Source organism: Hordeum vulgare, chromosome 6H (genome assembly GCF_904849725.1).
Source record: "Hordeum vulgare subsp. vulgare chromosome 6H, MorexV3_pseudomolecules_assembly, whole genome shotgun sequence".
Classification (NCBI taxonomy): Eukaryota; Viridiplantae; Streptophyta; class Magnoliopsida; order Poales; family Poaceae; genus Hordeum; species Hordeum vulgare.
In genome coordinates this window covers 2,658,936-2,676,262 of record NC_058523.1, presented here as the reverse complement: position 1 = coordinate 2,676,262, position 17,327 = coordinate 2,658,936, and the positions used below count along the sequence as shown (strand labels likewise).

At 41.9% G+C, this 17,327-nt stretch overlaps 1 protein-coding gene across 1 annotated transcript; it reads left to right on the top strand.

Annotated features, from left to right (window-relative positions):
- Positions 1-12,505: 12,505 nt before the first annotated feature.
- On the top strand, positions 12,506-15,189 carry LOC123404776 (putative wall-associated receptor kinase-like 16). The gene is made up of 4 exons (XM_045098723.1): positions 12,506-12,620; positions 12,710-12,777; positions 13,333-13,485; positions 13,570-15,189. The coding sequence occupies exons 1-4, from the start codon at positions 12,517-12,519 to the stop codon at positions 14,808-14,810; spliced, it is 1,566 nt and encodes a 521-aa protein (XP_044954658.1). The 5' UTR covers positions 12,506-12,516; the 3' UTR covers positions 14,811-15,189.
- Positions 15,190-17,327: the final 2,138 nt, after the last annotated feature.

Below are 17,327 nucleotides of genomic sequence, written 5' to 3'. Positions count from 1 at the left end.
TTAATTTTGAAAATAGAAAATATTTTTGCATTATTTATTCAATTTCAAACACTTTTCATTATCATAGTTATGTCATATTCTCAAATATGCAAAAAGAATTTTCAATAAACATAGTTTTTAATTGAAAATAACAAAATAGTTAATAGTTTGGATAGTCAAAATAATTAATTTTGAAAATAGAAAATAGTTTTGCATTATTTATTCAATTTCAAACGCTATTCATTATCATAGTTTTGTCAAATTCTCAAATATACAAAAAGAATTTTTAATAAACATTGTTTTTAATTGAAAATAACAAAATAAGTTAATAGTTTGGATAGTCAAAATAATTAATTTTGAAAATAGAAAAAAATTGAAACTATATGAGAATTCATAGCGAAAATTCAATCTAAATTCAGTTTTAATTTAGATTGAATTTTCTCCACAATTTCGAATATAGTTTCAATTTTCAGTAAGTTTAGGCCCGTAAGCCTGCTTTAGAGAGGAGCTCGATGGACAAGCTGCGACGGGGCTTATAAACAAGTGTTAGTCCCCCTCGCTGGACGAGGTGGGACTAAACTTATCGTGCAGCCGAGGAGGGGCTTTAGTCCCGGGTGGAGCCACGCCCCGGGAATAAAGACACCCTTTAGTTTCGGCTGGAGCCACGCACCGGGACTAAAGACCCCCTGCTTCCCGCCTCTTGGTCTGCCCGAAAAGAGGCCTTTAGTCCCGGGTCGTGGCTCCACCCGGGACTAAAGGGGGTCTTTAGTCCCGGCTCGAGCCACGCACCGGGACTATAGATCCACCTATATAAGCGGGACTTCGAAAATTTCCAACCCAAATCGTCCATTTCTCTTCTTCTTCCTCTCATTCTCCTGCCCGGCGCGGCACAGCGACCAACTCGACAACGCTGTCAGGCTGCCCGCCGTCCTGCTCGCCGCCGCCTGTCGTCCTCCTCGCCGTCGGCCGTCCTCCTCGTTGCCGCGCCATCCTCCTCGCCGTCCTCCTCGCCGCCGCGCCGTCCTCCTCGCCGCCGTGCCGTATTCCGCGCCGTCCTCCTCGCCGCGCGCCGTCGACACCTTCGGCCGGTAAGCCCCCCGCCCCCTCCTCCCCAACACTCCGGCCAGTAGAATAAAAGAAGAAAAAGGATAAGAAAAGATGAAAAAGGAGAAGAAAGGAAGAAAAAGGGAAGAAAATGATTTTTTTGTCATTTAATTCCTATTGTTATTAGGATTGTGCTAGATTATTAGGGTTAGTAATATTTAAAATTAGGAAAAAGGAAAATAAGAAGAGGAGGAGAAGAAAAGAAGAAAAAGGAGAATAAGAAGAGGAGGAGATGAGAAGAAAAAGGAAATTAGTAATATTGTATATGCTTAAGTGTTAATAGTTTAATTTTGCTATTGTATATGCTTAAGTGTTAATTGTTTATTTTTAGCAAGAAAATTAATAGAACTAGTTTATTTTTTAGTTCATTTTACGATGCCTATCCCGCATCCTCGTCGTCGACTCGGCGGAGGACACCTGCTTGATTAGAGGGGCCCTGTCCGGGACTGGGCTCCGCCCGGCTGGTATTGGGAGGTGCTACCTTCCGGTGGTGTAGGTTGGTGAGGAGCCAACCCGTCGTTGACCCGATCCTTGTTTGGTGGCGGTCCCGTGGGCCAGTGAGGGTGCCGAGGCTTCCGGACACCGCGGAGGTGGTACGTCACCATGTCAGCGAGGAGGATGAGCACGTCCGTCGCTACATGGTTGCGTTGGAGGGCAGGTTCGAGCATACCTGGCAGGTTCTTCGGGGATCTCACTAGAGCTATGATCCTGTGATGGTTCCTTCTCTTTGGGTGTCCACCGCCCGCGCCGATACCCGTCGGGCGCTACGGTTCTAGATGTATAAGTGATGCTATATGTATGATAGTATTCGATGAGTATTAGTGATAATATTCGACGATGTACGGACAAAAGAGATGATGTATTTGCTTATAATTGAATGCATGCTAATTTGAATACTACTTTATTTTACGATTTGGTTTTGCCACGACCCGGGACTAAACTTGTTTTGGAACGGAGTTCCTGATAGAATAATTCTTTTTTGGTACAAAGTTTAAGAGAATCCGTTTTTTGCAGAACTTGTTGGAAATATGCCCTAGAGGAAATAATAAATTAGTTATTATTATATTTCTTTGTTCATGATAATGGTTTATTATCCATGCTATAATTGTATTGATTGGAAACACAGTGCATGTGTGGATATATAGACAAAACACTGTCCCTAGTAAGCCTCTAGTTGACTAGCTCGTTGATCATAGATGGTCAAGGTTTCCTCACCATAGGCAAGTGTTGTCACTTGATAACGGGATCACATCATTAGGAGAATTATGTGATGGACTAGACCCAAACTAATAGACGTAGCATGTTGATCGTGTCATTTTGTTGCTACTGTTTTCTGCGTGTCAAGTATTTGTTCCTATGACCATGAGATCATATAACTCACTGACACCGGAGGAATGCTTTGTGTGTATCAAATGTCGCAACGTAACTGGGTGACTATAAAGATGCTCTACAGGTATCTCCGAAGGTGTTCGTTGAGTTAGTATGGATCAAGACTAGGATTTGTCACTCCGTATGACGGAGAGGTATCTCGGGGCCCACTCGGTAATACAACATCACACACAAGCCTTGCAAGCAATGTGACTTAGTGTAAGTTGCGGGATCTTGTATTACGGAACGAGTAAAGAGACTTGCCGGTAAACGAGATTGAAATAGGTATGCGGATACTGACGATCGAATCTCAACCAAGTAACATACCGAAGGACAAAGGGAATGACATACGGGATTATATGAATCCTTGGCAGTGAGGTTCAAACGATAAGATCTTCATAGAATATGTAGGATCCAATATGGGCTTCCAGGTCCCGCTATTGGATATTGACCGAGGAGTCTCTCGGGTCATGTCTACATAGTTCTCGAACCCGCAGGGTCTGCACACTTAAGGTTTGATGTTGTTTTATGCGTATTTGAGTTATATGGTTGGTTACCGAATGTTGTTCGGAGTCCCGGATGAGAACACGGACGTCACGAGGGTTTCCGGAATGGTCCGGAAACGAAGATTGATATATAGGATGACCTCATTTGGTTACCAGAAGGTTTTCGTGCATTACCGGAAAGGTTTCGGGCTCATCGGTAGTGTATTGGGAGTGTCGGGAGGGGTGCCGGGGACCATCAGGAGGGGTGTCACGCCACAAGGGGTCTCATGGGCTATGGGAAGAGATAAACCAGCCCCTAGTGGGATGGAATAAGTTCCCACTAAGGCCCATAAGGTTTGAGAAGGAAAAAACACAAGGTAGAAAGAGTTTCCAAGTGGGAAGGTGGAATCCTACTCCAAGTAGGATTGGAGTAGGACTCCTCCACCTCCAATTTCGGCCAAACCTTTAGGTTTTGAGGCTGCCTCCTCCCCTCCCTCCCTCCTATATATAGTGGGGTTTTAGGGCTGATTTGAGACAACTTTTGCCACGGCAGCCCGACCACATACCTCCACGGTTTTACCTCTAGATCGCGTTTCTGCGGAGCTCGGGCGGAACCCTGCTGAGATTAGATCACCACCAACCTCCGGAGCACCGTCACGCTGCCGGAGAACTCATCTACCTCTCCGTCTCTCTTGCTGGATCAAGAAGGCAGAGATCATCGTCGAGCTGTACGTGTGCGGAACGCGGAGGTGCTGTCCGTTCGGCACTAGATCGGAGCGGATCGTGGGACGGATTGCGGGACGGTTCGTGGGACGGTTCGCGGGGCGGATCGAGGGACGTGAGGACGTTCCACTACATCAACCGCGTTCACTAACGCTTCTGCTGTGTGATCTACAAGGGTACGTAGATCCGAAATCCCCTCTCGTAGATGGACATCACCATGATAGGTCTTCGTGCGCGTAGGAAATTTTTTGTTTTCCATGCGACGTTCCCCAACATAACTATGGATCCACATATCAGGAACCTCGAAGAGGAAGAACTTCTCGAAGATATAATCAAAGAAGGCCCCGATGTTGAACCAGCTGAATCTCCGTCGTCATATCTAAACCATGACGTTGGAATGGAGGTCGAGCGACACGAAGATGAAGCCGATGGGGCAGGAGATAGGTCCAATGACGGAGAAGGTGATAGCTCCACTGATGGAGAAGCCGGTGAAGAAATAATAAAGTCCGGCGAGGTATACATATGAAGTTCGACAATCACTTGTAATATGTGAAAAATATTGGAGATAGCTCTATATTGTATACATATACATTCATTTGACGAATGTTTCTCCCTCTTAGGCCTCCACATCGAGCAAAACTACGAAACGAGGCCCGACTAGAAAGTTGGATGCACGGACGCATTACACCTTTGAGGTGATAATGCCTACGGGCGAACCCAAGCTTCCTAAGAATGCTGCTGACACATTCAAGAAGCAATGCGGAGTTCTCGTTAGGGATAACGTCCCGATCAGCGTTCGGGAGTGGAACAAGCGCAAAGGGGAAGCCGATAGTGACTATGTCGCTGAAAGGTACAAAGATAATCTTTGGAATGATCTCATGTCACATTTCAACCTGCCAGAATGTGAGAATGAAGACGCCGCAGACAAACTGAGGGCCAAAGTCAAGCAGTGGACTCTAAAGAAGATGGTCGAACTATTCCGTAGCTGGAAGAAGAAGCTATGGAAAAACTATTTGAAGACAAAGAAAGTGCCAGTATTCGAGGGGTATCTAGCCAAGCAGGCGAATCACTGGAAGGCATTTGAAGAGTACAAGGAGTCAGAAGATGCCCAGGAATTATCAGAAAAGAACAAGATAAATGCCGACAAGAAGAAATATCACCACAAGCTGGGGCCAGGGGGCTATGAGACTGCCATCCCAAAGTGGGATAAGAAAGAGCAAGATCTGCTAGATAAAGGCATCGTACCTGAACCACTCCGTGATGAGTGGGAATTGAGAGCAAGAAATTGGTTCCTTGCGCATGGTGGGTCGTACGACGAAAAAACAGGGGACCTCATCTGCAATGACGGTCTTAGGATACCCAGGGAGAATTGGAAAAGGATAGTGAAAGAAATTAAGGAGGGAAGAAGAAAGTTCACTACAGATAGAGATAAAGATTTGCTCACACAGGTCCTCGGCAATGACGAACATGGAGGACGAACGCGAGGCTTCGGTCCTTCTTACCCGTGGTGGCTTGGGTTTGCCAGAGACCAAGACCCGTGGTGGCTTGGGTTTGCCAGAGAGCAAAGAAGCGGCAGCAGGATCAGGAGAATGACAAGTTCAACCAGTTGCTTGCTAGGATTAACGAGCTACAAAAGCAGATTGATGAGCTTAGAGGAGTACCGCGCCAGGAAGATACTGCACTTGATATTACCGGCGCCCCATCTAAGCGGAAAAGCAGCGTGGCTGAATCTGAGGCCCCGCCCGACGATGCACGAAGAATGATAGAGGGCGGTCCCGGCTACCCCGAGGATGGAATCAAGGAGTCAATATCATGTGAACTCCATCAGAAATTCAAGAACATATCCATGAAGGTGGCTGTCGGACAAGCTTTACCTTCTGGCCCTGATGCACGCTGGCATGGCCGTGAGATTCCAGCTGGCTTTGCTAAAGTCGGGGTGGATGAAATCATGACGGGGTTTCATGATATGGAGCTCGACATAGCTGGACCCGAAGATGAGAGGACACTCGGAGAAGTACTGGGTGGAGTCATCCTATGGGACAAGAACTACATCAAGCTTCCTGGCTCGGCCCCAAGGACAACACCGCCTCCGAGTCGTCGCAGGTCACCTACACCTCCATTACCTCCAAGCCCTCCACATGACGTCGTCCAGCACAACACGAGTCCATCTCGATTACCGCCGCCGGACTTGGGTCGTCCGTCTCTGCCGTCGCCCGGACAGGATACTAAGCCGAAACGTGCCACCAAGAACGCTCCGCCGATGATTCCTAAGCGACGGAGCCCCCCAAAGCGCAAACGGTCGCCCCTCCCAAAGGTACCTCATGCTAATCTGCCTATCACACCTTATGATCGTACCCTCGAGGAAAACGCTAGGATAGCAAAGGAACATCATGATGCGCAGATGAAAAAGAAGGAACCCGAGCCCCGCCCGGAATACACCGAGAAGCAAATAGCATGGGCAAAAGACTTCATAACCCTTCCATCACAGTATGACTTACGCTATAAGCCTGATGACTATACACACACATTGCAGAAGGAAGTGAAAAAGAGCAGCTCACGTGCAAGTGCATGTGGGAGCAAATCAAGTTCAACTACAAGCAAGAAAATTCAGACGTTCCTCAGCTTGGACAACAGGCCAAACAGTCGATCCCACCCCTCAAGGTGTTAACCGAGAATGTTCCCCCTCCAGTGCAGGGGCAAGCGTTTGAAAGAGCAAAGGAGTTGGCGGCTCAATGTGGTATCTCGGTTGAAGATTTGCTGGCTTCCCAAGACGACAGGATACCCAAGGCTGTGGTAGCCCCTAAGCCACAGTTTGTCATGGGAGAGCCTTTGGTCAGCAAAGATGATCTCCCAACAAATATGTGTTACTTGCATCAATGGTACTTAAGTGAATCAAAGAATGGGAGAACGATGATCGTGCTGAGTGTCCCACGGGAGTACTACGACCGCTCCAAAGAAATCCATATCGACTTTGACGAACTCTTCCAGATGTACAATGGCGACGCCCTCGACAAATCGTTTATGAGTTGTTATTGTGTGTAAGTATTTCAATTCGTTGTCTACATATAACTTGTTTAGTTATTTCAATTCATTGTCTATATATAACTTGTACTCTATTATGCAGAATGAAGATTCTGGATTGTAAAAGTAAGACCATCCTAAATATTGGGTTTATTGACCCAGATAAAATACATATAGCGACGTTAACTGATAAACCCAAGGAGACGGAGGAAAACCTTCTAAGGTTTCTAATAGATCAAAATTTCTGTGACCACATACTGTTTCCATACAACTTCTGGTGAGGGTCTTTATTCTGTTGTGTCCATTGACTTATAAGTGTAATTTATAAGTTACTGACACACACACACACATATATATATACATGTGCAGCTTCCATTGGATTCTGTTGGACATTCAAATTGATAAGGGAAGAGTTGATGCCTTCGACCCATTATCGAGACCCTTGGAACAGTTCCAAAGCCTGCAGGACATGCTTCAAGGGTAATTTTAATCATTCTTGCTCTCTATCGATCTCTTTCGATGATTTTCTGATATATCAATTAATGAAAAACTTAGCAAATCATTATCCTTGTCGGGCAGGGTTTGGAAGCGGTTCAAGTGCGTGACTCCCGGTAACTTTCCTGAGAAGCTGACCTTTAGAGCGGCTCAGGTAAGTAGTAGTATGATATACTTCTATTAATTTTCAATACATTTATGATGCTAGATTATTATTTTGATTATATATATTCTATTCTCGTAAAGTGCGACCAACAACCACGGGGAACGCATCTATGCGGATACTATGGTTGCGAGACCATTCGCACGTTTACCTCTGAGCTCAAGGATCACAGATTCGACGTAAGCAATGAACATTCACACCTCTATTTTTACTCGTCATTCTTTGTTATCATGATTGATATTCATATTTATCTCCTCTTCTTATATAGCACACGGCCATGAGGACGAAGGTCCTACCAGAGCAACGCGTGATTGCTGTTGCAGAGGAGCTTGCAGGATTTCTGAGGGCGGAAGCTATAGATGACAAAGGACGATTTAGTGTAAGTAGGGGCCATTACTGATGTTCGTCCATGTAATAGAATAGACGGGCTCTAGTCCCGATAATTCAGATCTGCATATAATTGTATATATATGCTCGCTTGTAAGATAAGTTAATCTTATATATATATGCATAATTATTTCTATTTAAATTATATGAAAACTAATTTCCGAACACCAAACGAGGCATCACGTTAATCTCCCAAACACCTAAACCCTAAAACCCTAAAACCCAAAAATAATATCATTCAAAAAAAACCCAAAAACCAGCAAAATCTGAAAATCTTTACTCCCGGTCCGTGTAACGAACCGGGACTAAAGGGCCTGCCCCTGGGGCGCTACGAGACGCCCACGTGGAGCACCTTTAGTCCCGGCTTGTAATAGGGTCGGGTCTAAAGGTTAGGGCTTTAGTCTCACCCCTTTAGTCCCGGTTGCTGAACCGGGACTAAAGCCCCTTACGGGCCGGGGCTATAGGCCCTGTCCCCACTAGTGAGGCGGCTGCGTTCGGTGCTCGGCCAGCGGCCACTAAGAGGGCGACAACACACGTATGTGCTGCCGCGGTGGCGGCGGCCATGCGTGATGAGCTGTTGTGGCCATGGACCAAGATCCATTCAGCAAGCAGAAGCAGTTTCGTATGGATCTTTTTGTTTGATTGATCCATTCAGCTAAAGAGCCTCATGTTGATGAAAGTCGAATGATTTTAGCATCAATTTTGATGCAGCAGCAGCTGATCGAGAATCAATTTTGTTCTCGATGTAAATAGGGTTCTCAGCTTCTCTTTGTTAAAACCAGGGACAAATTTTGTTGTCTATTTTCAGAAAAGTTATTGTGACTACAAATTTTAAATAAATAGAGGTTTATATCTTGATGATAAATCATGCTTTGTTCAAAACAATTGTCTCATAGGAGGTGAAGAACTATATTTATGTGTTATAAGCTTGTCAATATGTGTTGTTATGTTTTCTTTCTTCAAATTACAAATGGAATGCTATTATTATTTTGAATTTTAAGTCGTTCCATTTTGCATTACGTGTTTCCAACCAAACAGAAAAACGGAACCGGCCTATTCTACTCTTCTGCTCCTACCAAACATAGGAATGGAACGGACCCGTTCCTTTGGAATGGAACCATTCCATTACATCACAGTTGGTCCCCGAACCAAAAACACCCTTAGAGACATTTTCTGTGATGGATTGCAGGTTTGGCAAGATATTTTGAGGTTGTTGGTAGTCGCAGTAGTTTCAATCCAAATCCAAGTACCCACGAAAGTCGGAATGCTACAACTAGCCCCGTGGTTACGACACGTTCTTTTCATCAAAATCAAGCACATGTTGAACGAGTTACAGATTCCGTGGAAGTAGATAATGCAAATTTCACACGTACTGAACAAGTTACAGATTCTGTTGAAATCACAGTGGAGGAGAATGTTTATTCAGGACTTGAAGGTATAACCGTTTTTTGTGTAGATGACATAAGGTGATCCAGGACTTCGCATTCGAATAGATAGATTTAGCCCCAATATTAGAGATGATTTTAGATTTACTTACCTAGAGATGGGTCCAACTCAACCAATTGATCACAATTTTCCACCGAATAAAGATGAAAGGTGCTTTCGGCCAGCATGGTATAAGGACTTTGATTGGTTGGAATATAGTGTAGAGAAGGAAAAGGCTTATTGCTTTGATTGTTTTCTCTCTAAGCATGATCGAATGTATGATAAATTTGGATATGAGGTTTTCTACAAATCAGGGTATGACAGTTGGAAAAATACAGTTGCAGCATTCCGTAAACATGTTGGTGGGTCATCTAGTATCCACAATATTTCAAGGACAACATGTGATGATTTCAAAACTCAAAAGGCAAGTTTGAAAAGTAAAGTAACAACTTACACCAAAGGTTCACTCGAGAAATATGAAACTCGTGTGGACACATCTTTCGGCATTATAAATTATCTCGCATTACAAGGTGAACCTTTTTGTGGACATGATGAATCCACTACTTCTTTGAACAAGGAAAAAAAATTAGAGTTACATGATTGGGTCAAAGAAAGGAATCAGTAAGTGAAGGTTGCATTTGTTGATATATGTCCTAAAAATGCCAAAATGACTTCTGGAATCATTCAAAAAGCATTTGCTAAGCATTCTGCAATGGAGGTCACCAAAGCAATCAAAGAAGAGATGTATGGTTGCCTTTTCTCTGTTCTTATTGATGAGTGTCGTGGTATTTCGGAGAAAGAACAAATGGTCGTGGTTGTGAGGTTCGGGTGCAAGTATGTTAAGTACTTTTGAGTTTGTTCTATCTAGATTAGTATAGTGAGTCAACTAATTGTATGATTTTTGTGCAGAGCAAAAAAAGGAGAGACATGGAAAGGTTTTTGGGCATTAAGAACGTCCCAGACACAACATCAGCATCTTTGAAGAAGGCATTATTGGAGGTTTTTGCTAAATATGGTCTGCTTGTAGCAAGACTACGAGGGCAAGAGTATGATGGTGCATCTAAGATGAGACGAGAATTTAATGGCCTTCAAAAGTTAATTCGTGATGAGAACCCTCATGCTTTCTTTATTCACTGCTTTGCTCACCAACTTCAGTTGATAGTTGTTGCAGTTTCGAGATGTTGCAAGGGTGTTGAGGATTTTTTTCGACTATGTGACCATGATTGTCAATCTCAGCAATTCATCTTGTAGGAGGAAGGATATGTTACTTGATAAGAAAAAGGAAGTTCTTTTGGCTAAAATTGATGGAGGTGAGGTGCCCACGGGAATAGGGAAAAAATCAAGAAACATCTCTAGTTAGACCGGGAGATACAAGATGGGGCTCCCATTACAGAAATTTATCTCGCATTGAATCAATGTGGGATACGGTGATAGAAGTTTTGGGCATTTTTGAGGATGATGTGCGTGTTCCATGTAGGGCAGGAGGTTTGGTTCATCAAATGGAGACTTTTAGTTGTGTATTCATCCTAAAGATGATGTCAAAACTCCTTCGTATGACAAATGATTTATTTCTTCTATTGCAAAAGAAGGATCAAAATGTTGTTCAGGTATGTGATGGTTATGTTGTAAGCATGATCTATGTTCTTCGTGTAAATTGACATGCATCTAACCTTGTGAATTATAATTGCGCCATTCCAGGCAATGTCATTGGTTATGGGCGTGAGAACACGTTTGATCAATTGGAGTAATGATGGTTGGGAGCCACTCTTGGAAGATGTTAAAGCATTTTGCACCAAAAATGACATTCCAATACCAAATATGGATGACATGTTTTCAAAATGGGGGAAATAAAGAAAAGGTAGAAGAAACAATGTTACTGTTGATCATTTTTTCCATGTGGACATCTTTTATGTTGCTATAGACTCCATCACTATTTCAATGAGGTATCTTCAGAGCTGCTACAAAACTAATTAGGGAATGCACCCCAAATTTTGCCTCATTAGTATAGGTATAAATATATAGATGTTTGTGGAGAGAAAGATCAAATCAATGCCGGACGACAACATTTGAGGTGCATCCCCTCTGAATACACGTCCAGCAGTATACACGTCCATCAATACATAGTGATGACATAATACATAGTGCAAGCTCACTCAATTATGAAAAGTAGTACAAATACTAAAAGGTCGAAGCAGCTCGCTCAATTATGAAAATATCACAATACTGGTCTATTAATAACATATCTTCGAGAAGCAAAGATAAATATTGTTCTTTTTTTTCCTGAGCGGGTTGAAAGATTTTCGTCCCTCAGAAAGAATAACAAAGCAATATGTTGGAGCCACGCAAATTCGGTGCAGCTGTCCAAATCTTTACCTAATAATAAAGAGGCTATCGCTTTCGTCGGAAAATCCACCAAGGTGATTTTACAAAAAAGCCCTTACTGTTTATGACATTAAACTCGTAGTATATATATATATATATATATATATATATATATATTTAAATACTCATATCTTTTAAACTGTAACTCCAAATTTAACATATTATACATGGAATTTGATTAGAAAAATATGTAGAATTTAACTATGATATTATTTTATCTGTTAAACGTTTAATAAAAATACTGTCTAGGGTGCAATCTTAATAAATAAGTCATTATTCGTCTTTCTTTCATACCGGTACTCATCCGGGTTGGGAATGAACACGTCAACAAAATCAGGATTAGAGATGAAACTGAAGGTCACTTGACTGATTCTTTGTACGTATTAAATCTACATACAAGCCGTGTTAAAATAGAAGACCTGTGAAATTTTGAACTGCATTTTTGTAGGATAAAACCATCTTTATTTGTATCGTAACTATAAATTCTCAAATTATAGACATTTTTTATAAATTAAGAGCGTGTGTCGTGTGGTATTTCTTTCTCCCGTTGCAACGCATGGGCCCTTTTGCTAGTAATGGTAAGATATACAACGATAGACACAGTCTTCGCTGACTAATGTATGGTCGACATTCTCCCTGGAAAATTCAGCATAATTTGGACGCATTGCTTGAAAAGACCACATCAATTTTGGAGAATCAAAAAATAATGATGTAGACATTGCTGCAATATTGGCACAGCAGTTGCAACACGCACACCGGAAATAGTCATGTGGAGAAGGAGAAGGAAAAAGAAAGGAAAAAAGAATCTGTGTTTCCATGTGGCTATCAGCAGGCAGCAAGTAGTCCTGTGAAGAAGAAAAAAAGGGGGGAAATAGAAAATATAGAAAATCTATGTTTTCATGTGGCTATGAGCAAGCAACAGGTAGCGGCCATAGGCGAGTCATGTTGGCGTTAGCAGCGACCATCACATAGGAACAGAAGAGCATGACCAAGGACACCGGAGAGCACTTGGAATGCCACTTAGAGCAGCCGCTGAGGAAGGAGAAAAAAGGACATCGAGAAGAGCACATGGGACATTCAGTAACATTGTATGTTATTGTCTAAAGAGAAGAACTGAATGTTCAGTGCACTACTACTTCTGGGAAAGGGAACACTAACACCTATTGATGGGTCAAAGGGGGTACACCGCTGGAACTGATATACACACGCCGCCACCCATGAGGAAATGGGGACACTACCAACCAGGTAAAACACGTTGCTCGAAATTCGGAGTGACCCAAATATCCCACCCTCAACACCCCTTACCCGTCACCAAAATCACCCGCAAGCAGCACTTCCAGGGAGGACACAACGCATAATGCACCATCTCCGGCAATCTGAGCCAGATTTTGAACTTATGTTTGGGCGATAATCCAAAATTTATGAAACAGGCTAATAAAAATATGACATGGCCACTTATGTGACGTGGCGGTCAAAACCGGGTCATGTTTCAATTTATGGTCAATTGTGTCCACGTCGGTCGAAAACCATCTGGAATGGTATTGGGGACTAAACATGTCAAGTTTAGGAGTTCAGCGTGTAAGGTTTCCAGGTTTTAAAAGTGAGGGCTAGTTTCTATATTTTTATAATAGTTGTGGGACGAAAATATGATTTTCAATTAAAAATATATGAAAACACCATGCAACCCTAAAGGATTTTCAATTTATGCTTTGAGATCATAGGAATTTAATCTAACATTTTTTTAGCAGGTAGTAATACGTACATTACCCACCAATATATAACTAATGAGAGTATCTACAGATATTGATGAATGCAAACTACCAAACTACTGCAATGGGACATGTCAAAATACCCTTGGAAATTACACTTGCTCAAGTTGTCCACATGGAAAAGAGTTTGATCCGATAAAAAGGCAATGTGTTAGATCAGCGAAGCAACACAATATTCTTTTGGGTAAGTCATACATACAAATATCTCCTCATTTCAATTACAACTAACCAAATGCAGAGTGACTCAGAGAGCGATGATTAAATGTAGGTATTGCAACTGGAACTGGATGTGGTCTTGGATCCATAATTATTGCAGTCTGTGTAGTTGTATTTGCCGATAAGTGGAAGAAAGGCATCCAGAAGAGAATCCGACAAGCACACTTCAAGAAAAATCAAGGCCTGCTCTTGCAGCAGTTGATCTCAGATGAAAGTGCAACAAACAAAACAAAGATATTCTCCTTGGAGGAACTAGAAAAGGCAACCAACAACTTTGATGCCACTCGTATTCTTGGTCGTGGAGGACATGGTACAGTCTACAAAGGGATTCTATGTGACCAACGAGTGGTGGCTATTAAAAGATCCAAAATTGTGGAGCAGACTGAGATAGACCAGTTTATCAATGAGGTTGCTATCTTATCTCAAATTATTCATCGCAATGTGGTAAAGCTATTTGGTTGTTGCCTTGAATCTGAGGTGCCTTTGCTAGTGTACGAGTTTATATCTAATGGCACATTGCATGACCTTCTTCACATTGACTACACTTCCAAATGTTTGTTGTCATGGGATGATCGCATTAGGATTGCAGTAGAAGCAGCAGGAGCACTTGCTTATCTGCACTCGGCTGCTGCAATACCTATTTTCCATAGAGATGTGAAATCTTCTAACATACTATTGGATAGCAGCTTTGCTACAAAGGTATCTGACTTTGGTGCTTCAAGGTCTCTTTCCCTCGATGAGACTCATGTGGTGACTATTGTCCAAGGAACATTTGGTTACCTAGATCCAGAGTATTACCATACTGGGCAGCTAACTGAAAAGAGTGATGTGTATAGTTTTGGAGTAATACTTGTGGAACTTCTGACAAGAAGAAAACCAATTTTCATCAATGATCTAGGTGGAAAACAAAACTTGTCCCATTATTTCGTGGAAGGATTGCAAGAGGGAGTTGTCATGGAAATAATGGATCCTGAGGTTGTCAAAGAGGCAAACCCGGAAGAGATTGATGATATTTGCTCACTTGCGGAAGCATGCTTGAGATTCAAAGGAAGAGACAGACCTACTATGAAAGAAGTAGATATGAGGTTGCAATTCCTGCGAACTAAGAGGCAAAGAAAATGCAAACTTCTCCCAGCTGGTGATGAAGTGATTGAGCCTTTTTTACGCCCAAAGGTTGGTAATTGTGATGCACCAATGAATGTTGTCAATGCTGGTAATTCAACATCAAAAGCCACCTCTAGTTGCTATAGTCTAGAGCAAGAACTTTCATCATCTATCACCTGGCCACGCTAAGTACACATGTGCAATACTACAATCACGTCATTCCAAGTATTCATTTGAATTATCATATTTTTCTATGGATTTATAATATGTTACATAGTTCAGTTTAAACGATATTATGTCATGTAATTTTGCTTCTATATATTTGCAACATTTATTTGTAGCTCATGTCAATTGTGTACAATTAGATTATAACTATTTGTGACGAAAGAGCCTCGTGTTGATCATAGTCGAATGATACCAGCATCAATTTTGATGCAGCAGTAGCTGATTGAGAATCGATGTAAATAGGGTACTCAGCTTCTTTTTGTTGAATCCGGGGACAAATTTTGTTATCTATTTTCAGAAAAGTTATTGTGACTACAAATTTTAAATAAATACAGGTTTATATGTTGATGACAAATCATGCTTTGTTCAAAACAGTTGTCTCATAGGAGGTGAAAAACTATATTTATGTGTTATAAGCTTGTGAATATGTATTGTTATGTTGTCTTTCTTCAAATTAGAACAAAATGCTATTATAATTTTGTATTTTATGTCGTTCCATTTTTCATTACGTGCTTCCAACCAAACATCGAAACCGAACCGGCCTATTCTACTCTTTTGCTCCTACCAAAAACAGGAATGGAACGAACGTGTTGCTTTGGAATAGAACCATTCCATTCCATGACAGTTGGTCCCCCAACATAAAACACCCTTAGAGACATTTTCTGTGATGAATTGCAGGTTTGGCAAGATATTTTGAGGCTGTTGGTAGTGGCAGTAGCTCCAATCCAAATCCAAGTACCCTCGAAAGTGGGAATGCTACAACCAGTCCTGTTGCTACAACACATTCTTTTCATCAAAATCAAGCACATTTTGAATGAGTTACACATTCCATGGAAGGAGATCATGCAAATTTCACACCTACTGAACAAGCTACAGATTCTGTTGAAACCACAGTGGAGTAGAATCTTTATTCAGGACATGAAGGTATAACCGATTTTTGTGTAGATGACATACAAGGTGATCCAGGACTTCACATTCCAATACATATATTTAGCCCAAATATTGGAGTGGATGTTAGATTTACTTACCTAGGGATGGGTCCAACTCAACCAATTGATCACAATTTTCCACCAAATAAAGATGAAAGGCGCTTTCGGCCAGCATGGTATAAGGACTTTGATTGGTTGGAATATAGTGTAGAAAAGGAAAAGGCTTACTCTTTGATTGTTTTCTCTTTAAGCATGATTGAATGGATGATAAGTTTGGTTATGAGGTTTTCTCTAAATCAGGGTATGACAATCGGAAAAAATGCAGTTGTAGCATTTCGTAAACATGTTGGTGGGCCAACTAGCATCCACAATATTTCAAGGACAACATGTGATGATTTCAAAACTCAAAAAACAAGTTTGAAAAGTAAAGTAACAACTTAGACGAAAGGTTCACTCGAGAAATATGAAACTCGTGTGGACACATCTTTGGGCATTGTAAGTTACCTGGCATTACAAGGTGAACCATTTCGTGGACATGATGAATCCACTACTTCTTTGAACAAGGGAAAAAATTAGAGTTACTTGATTGTGTCAAAGAAAGGAATCCAGAAGTGAAGGTTGCATTTGTTGATATATGTCCTAAAAATGCCAAAATGACTTCTGGAATCATTCAAAAAGCATTTGCTAAGCATTGTGCAATGGAGGTCACCAAAGCAATCAAAGAAGAGATGTATGGTTGCCTTTTCTCTGTTCTTATTGATGAGTGTCGTGGTATTTCGGAGAAAGAACAAATGGCCGTGGTTGTGAGGTTCGGGTCCAAGTATGTTAAGTACTTTTGAGTTTGTTCTATCTAGATTAGTATAGTGAGTCAACTAATTGTATGATTTTTGTGCAGGTTTTTGAGCAAAAAAAGGAGAGACATGGAATGGTTTTTGGGCATTAAGCACGTCCCAGACACAACATTGGCATCTTCGAAGAAGGCACTATTGGAGGTTTTTGCTAAATATGGTCTGCTTGTTGCAAGAATACGAGGGCAAGGGTATGAAGGTGCATCTAAGATGAGACGAGAAACTTCAAAAGTTAATTCGTGATGAGAACCCACATGCTTTCTATATTCAGTGCTTAGCTCGCCAACTTAAGTTGATAGTTGTTGCAGTTTCGAGATGTTGCAAGGGTGTTGAGGATTTGTTTCGACTATGTGACCATGATTGTCAATATGACCAATTTTTAGCAAGAGAATTATTCTATCAGGAACTATATAAGTGTTAATAGTTTATTTTTAGCAAGAAAATTAATAGAACTAGTTTATTTTTTTAGTTCATTTTACGATGTCTATCCCGCATCCTCGTCGTCGACTCGGCGGAGGACACCTGCTTGATCAGAGGGTCCCTGTCCAGCACTGGGCTCCGCCCGGCTGGTATTGGGAGGTGCTACCTTCCGGGGGGCGTAGGTTGGTGAGGAGCCAGCCCGTCATTGACCCGATCCTTGTTTGGTGCGGTCGCGTGGGCCAGTGAGGGTGCCGAGGCTTCCGGACACCGCGGAGGTGGTACGT

Excerpts from the sequence above, each read along its gene's own strand:
- LOC123404776 (XM_045098723.1), top strand. The coding sequence starts at position 12,517 with ATGACCAAGGACACCGGAGAGCACTTGGAATGCCACTTAGAGCAGCCG. Across the intron at positions 12,778-13,332 it reads ATGGGGACACTACCAACCAG|ATATTGATGAATGCAAACTA; the intron begins GTAAAACACGTT and ends GAGTATCTACAG. Across the intron at positions 13,486-13,569 it reads GCAACACAATATTCTTTTGG|GTATTGCAACTGGAACTGGA; the intron begins GTAAGTCATACA and ends GATTAAATGTAG.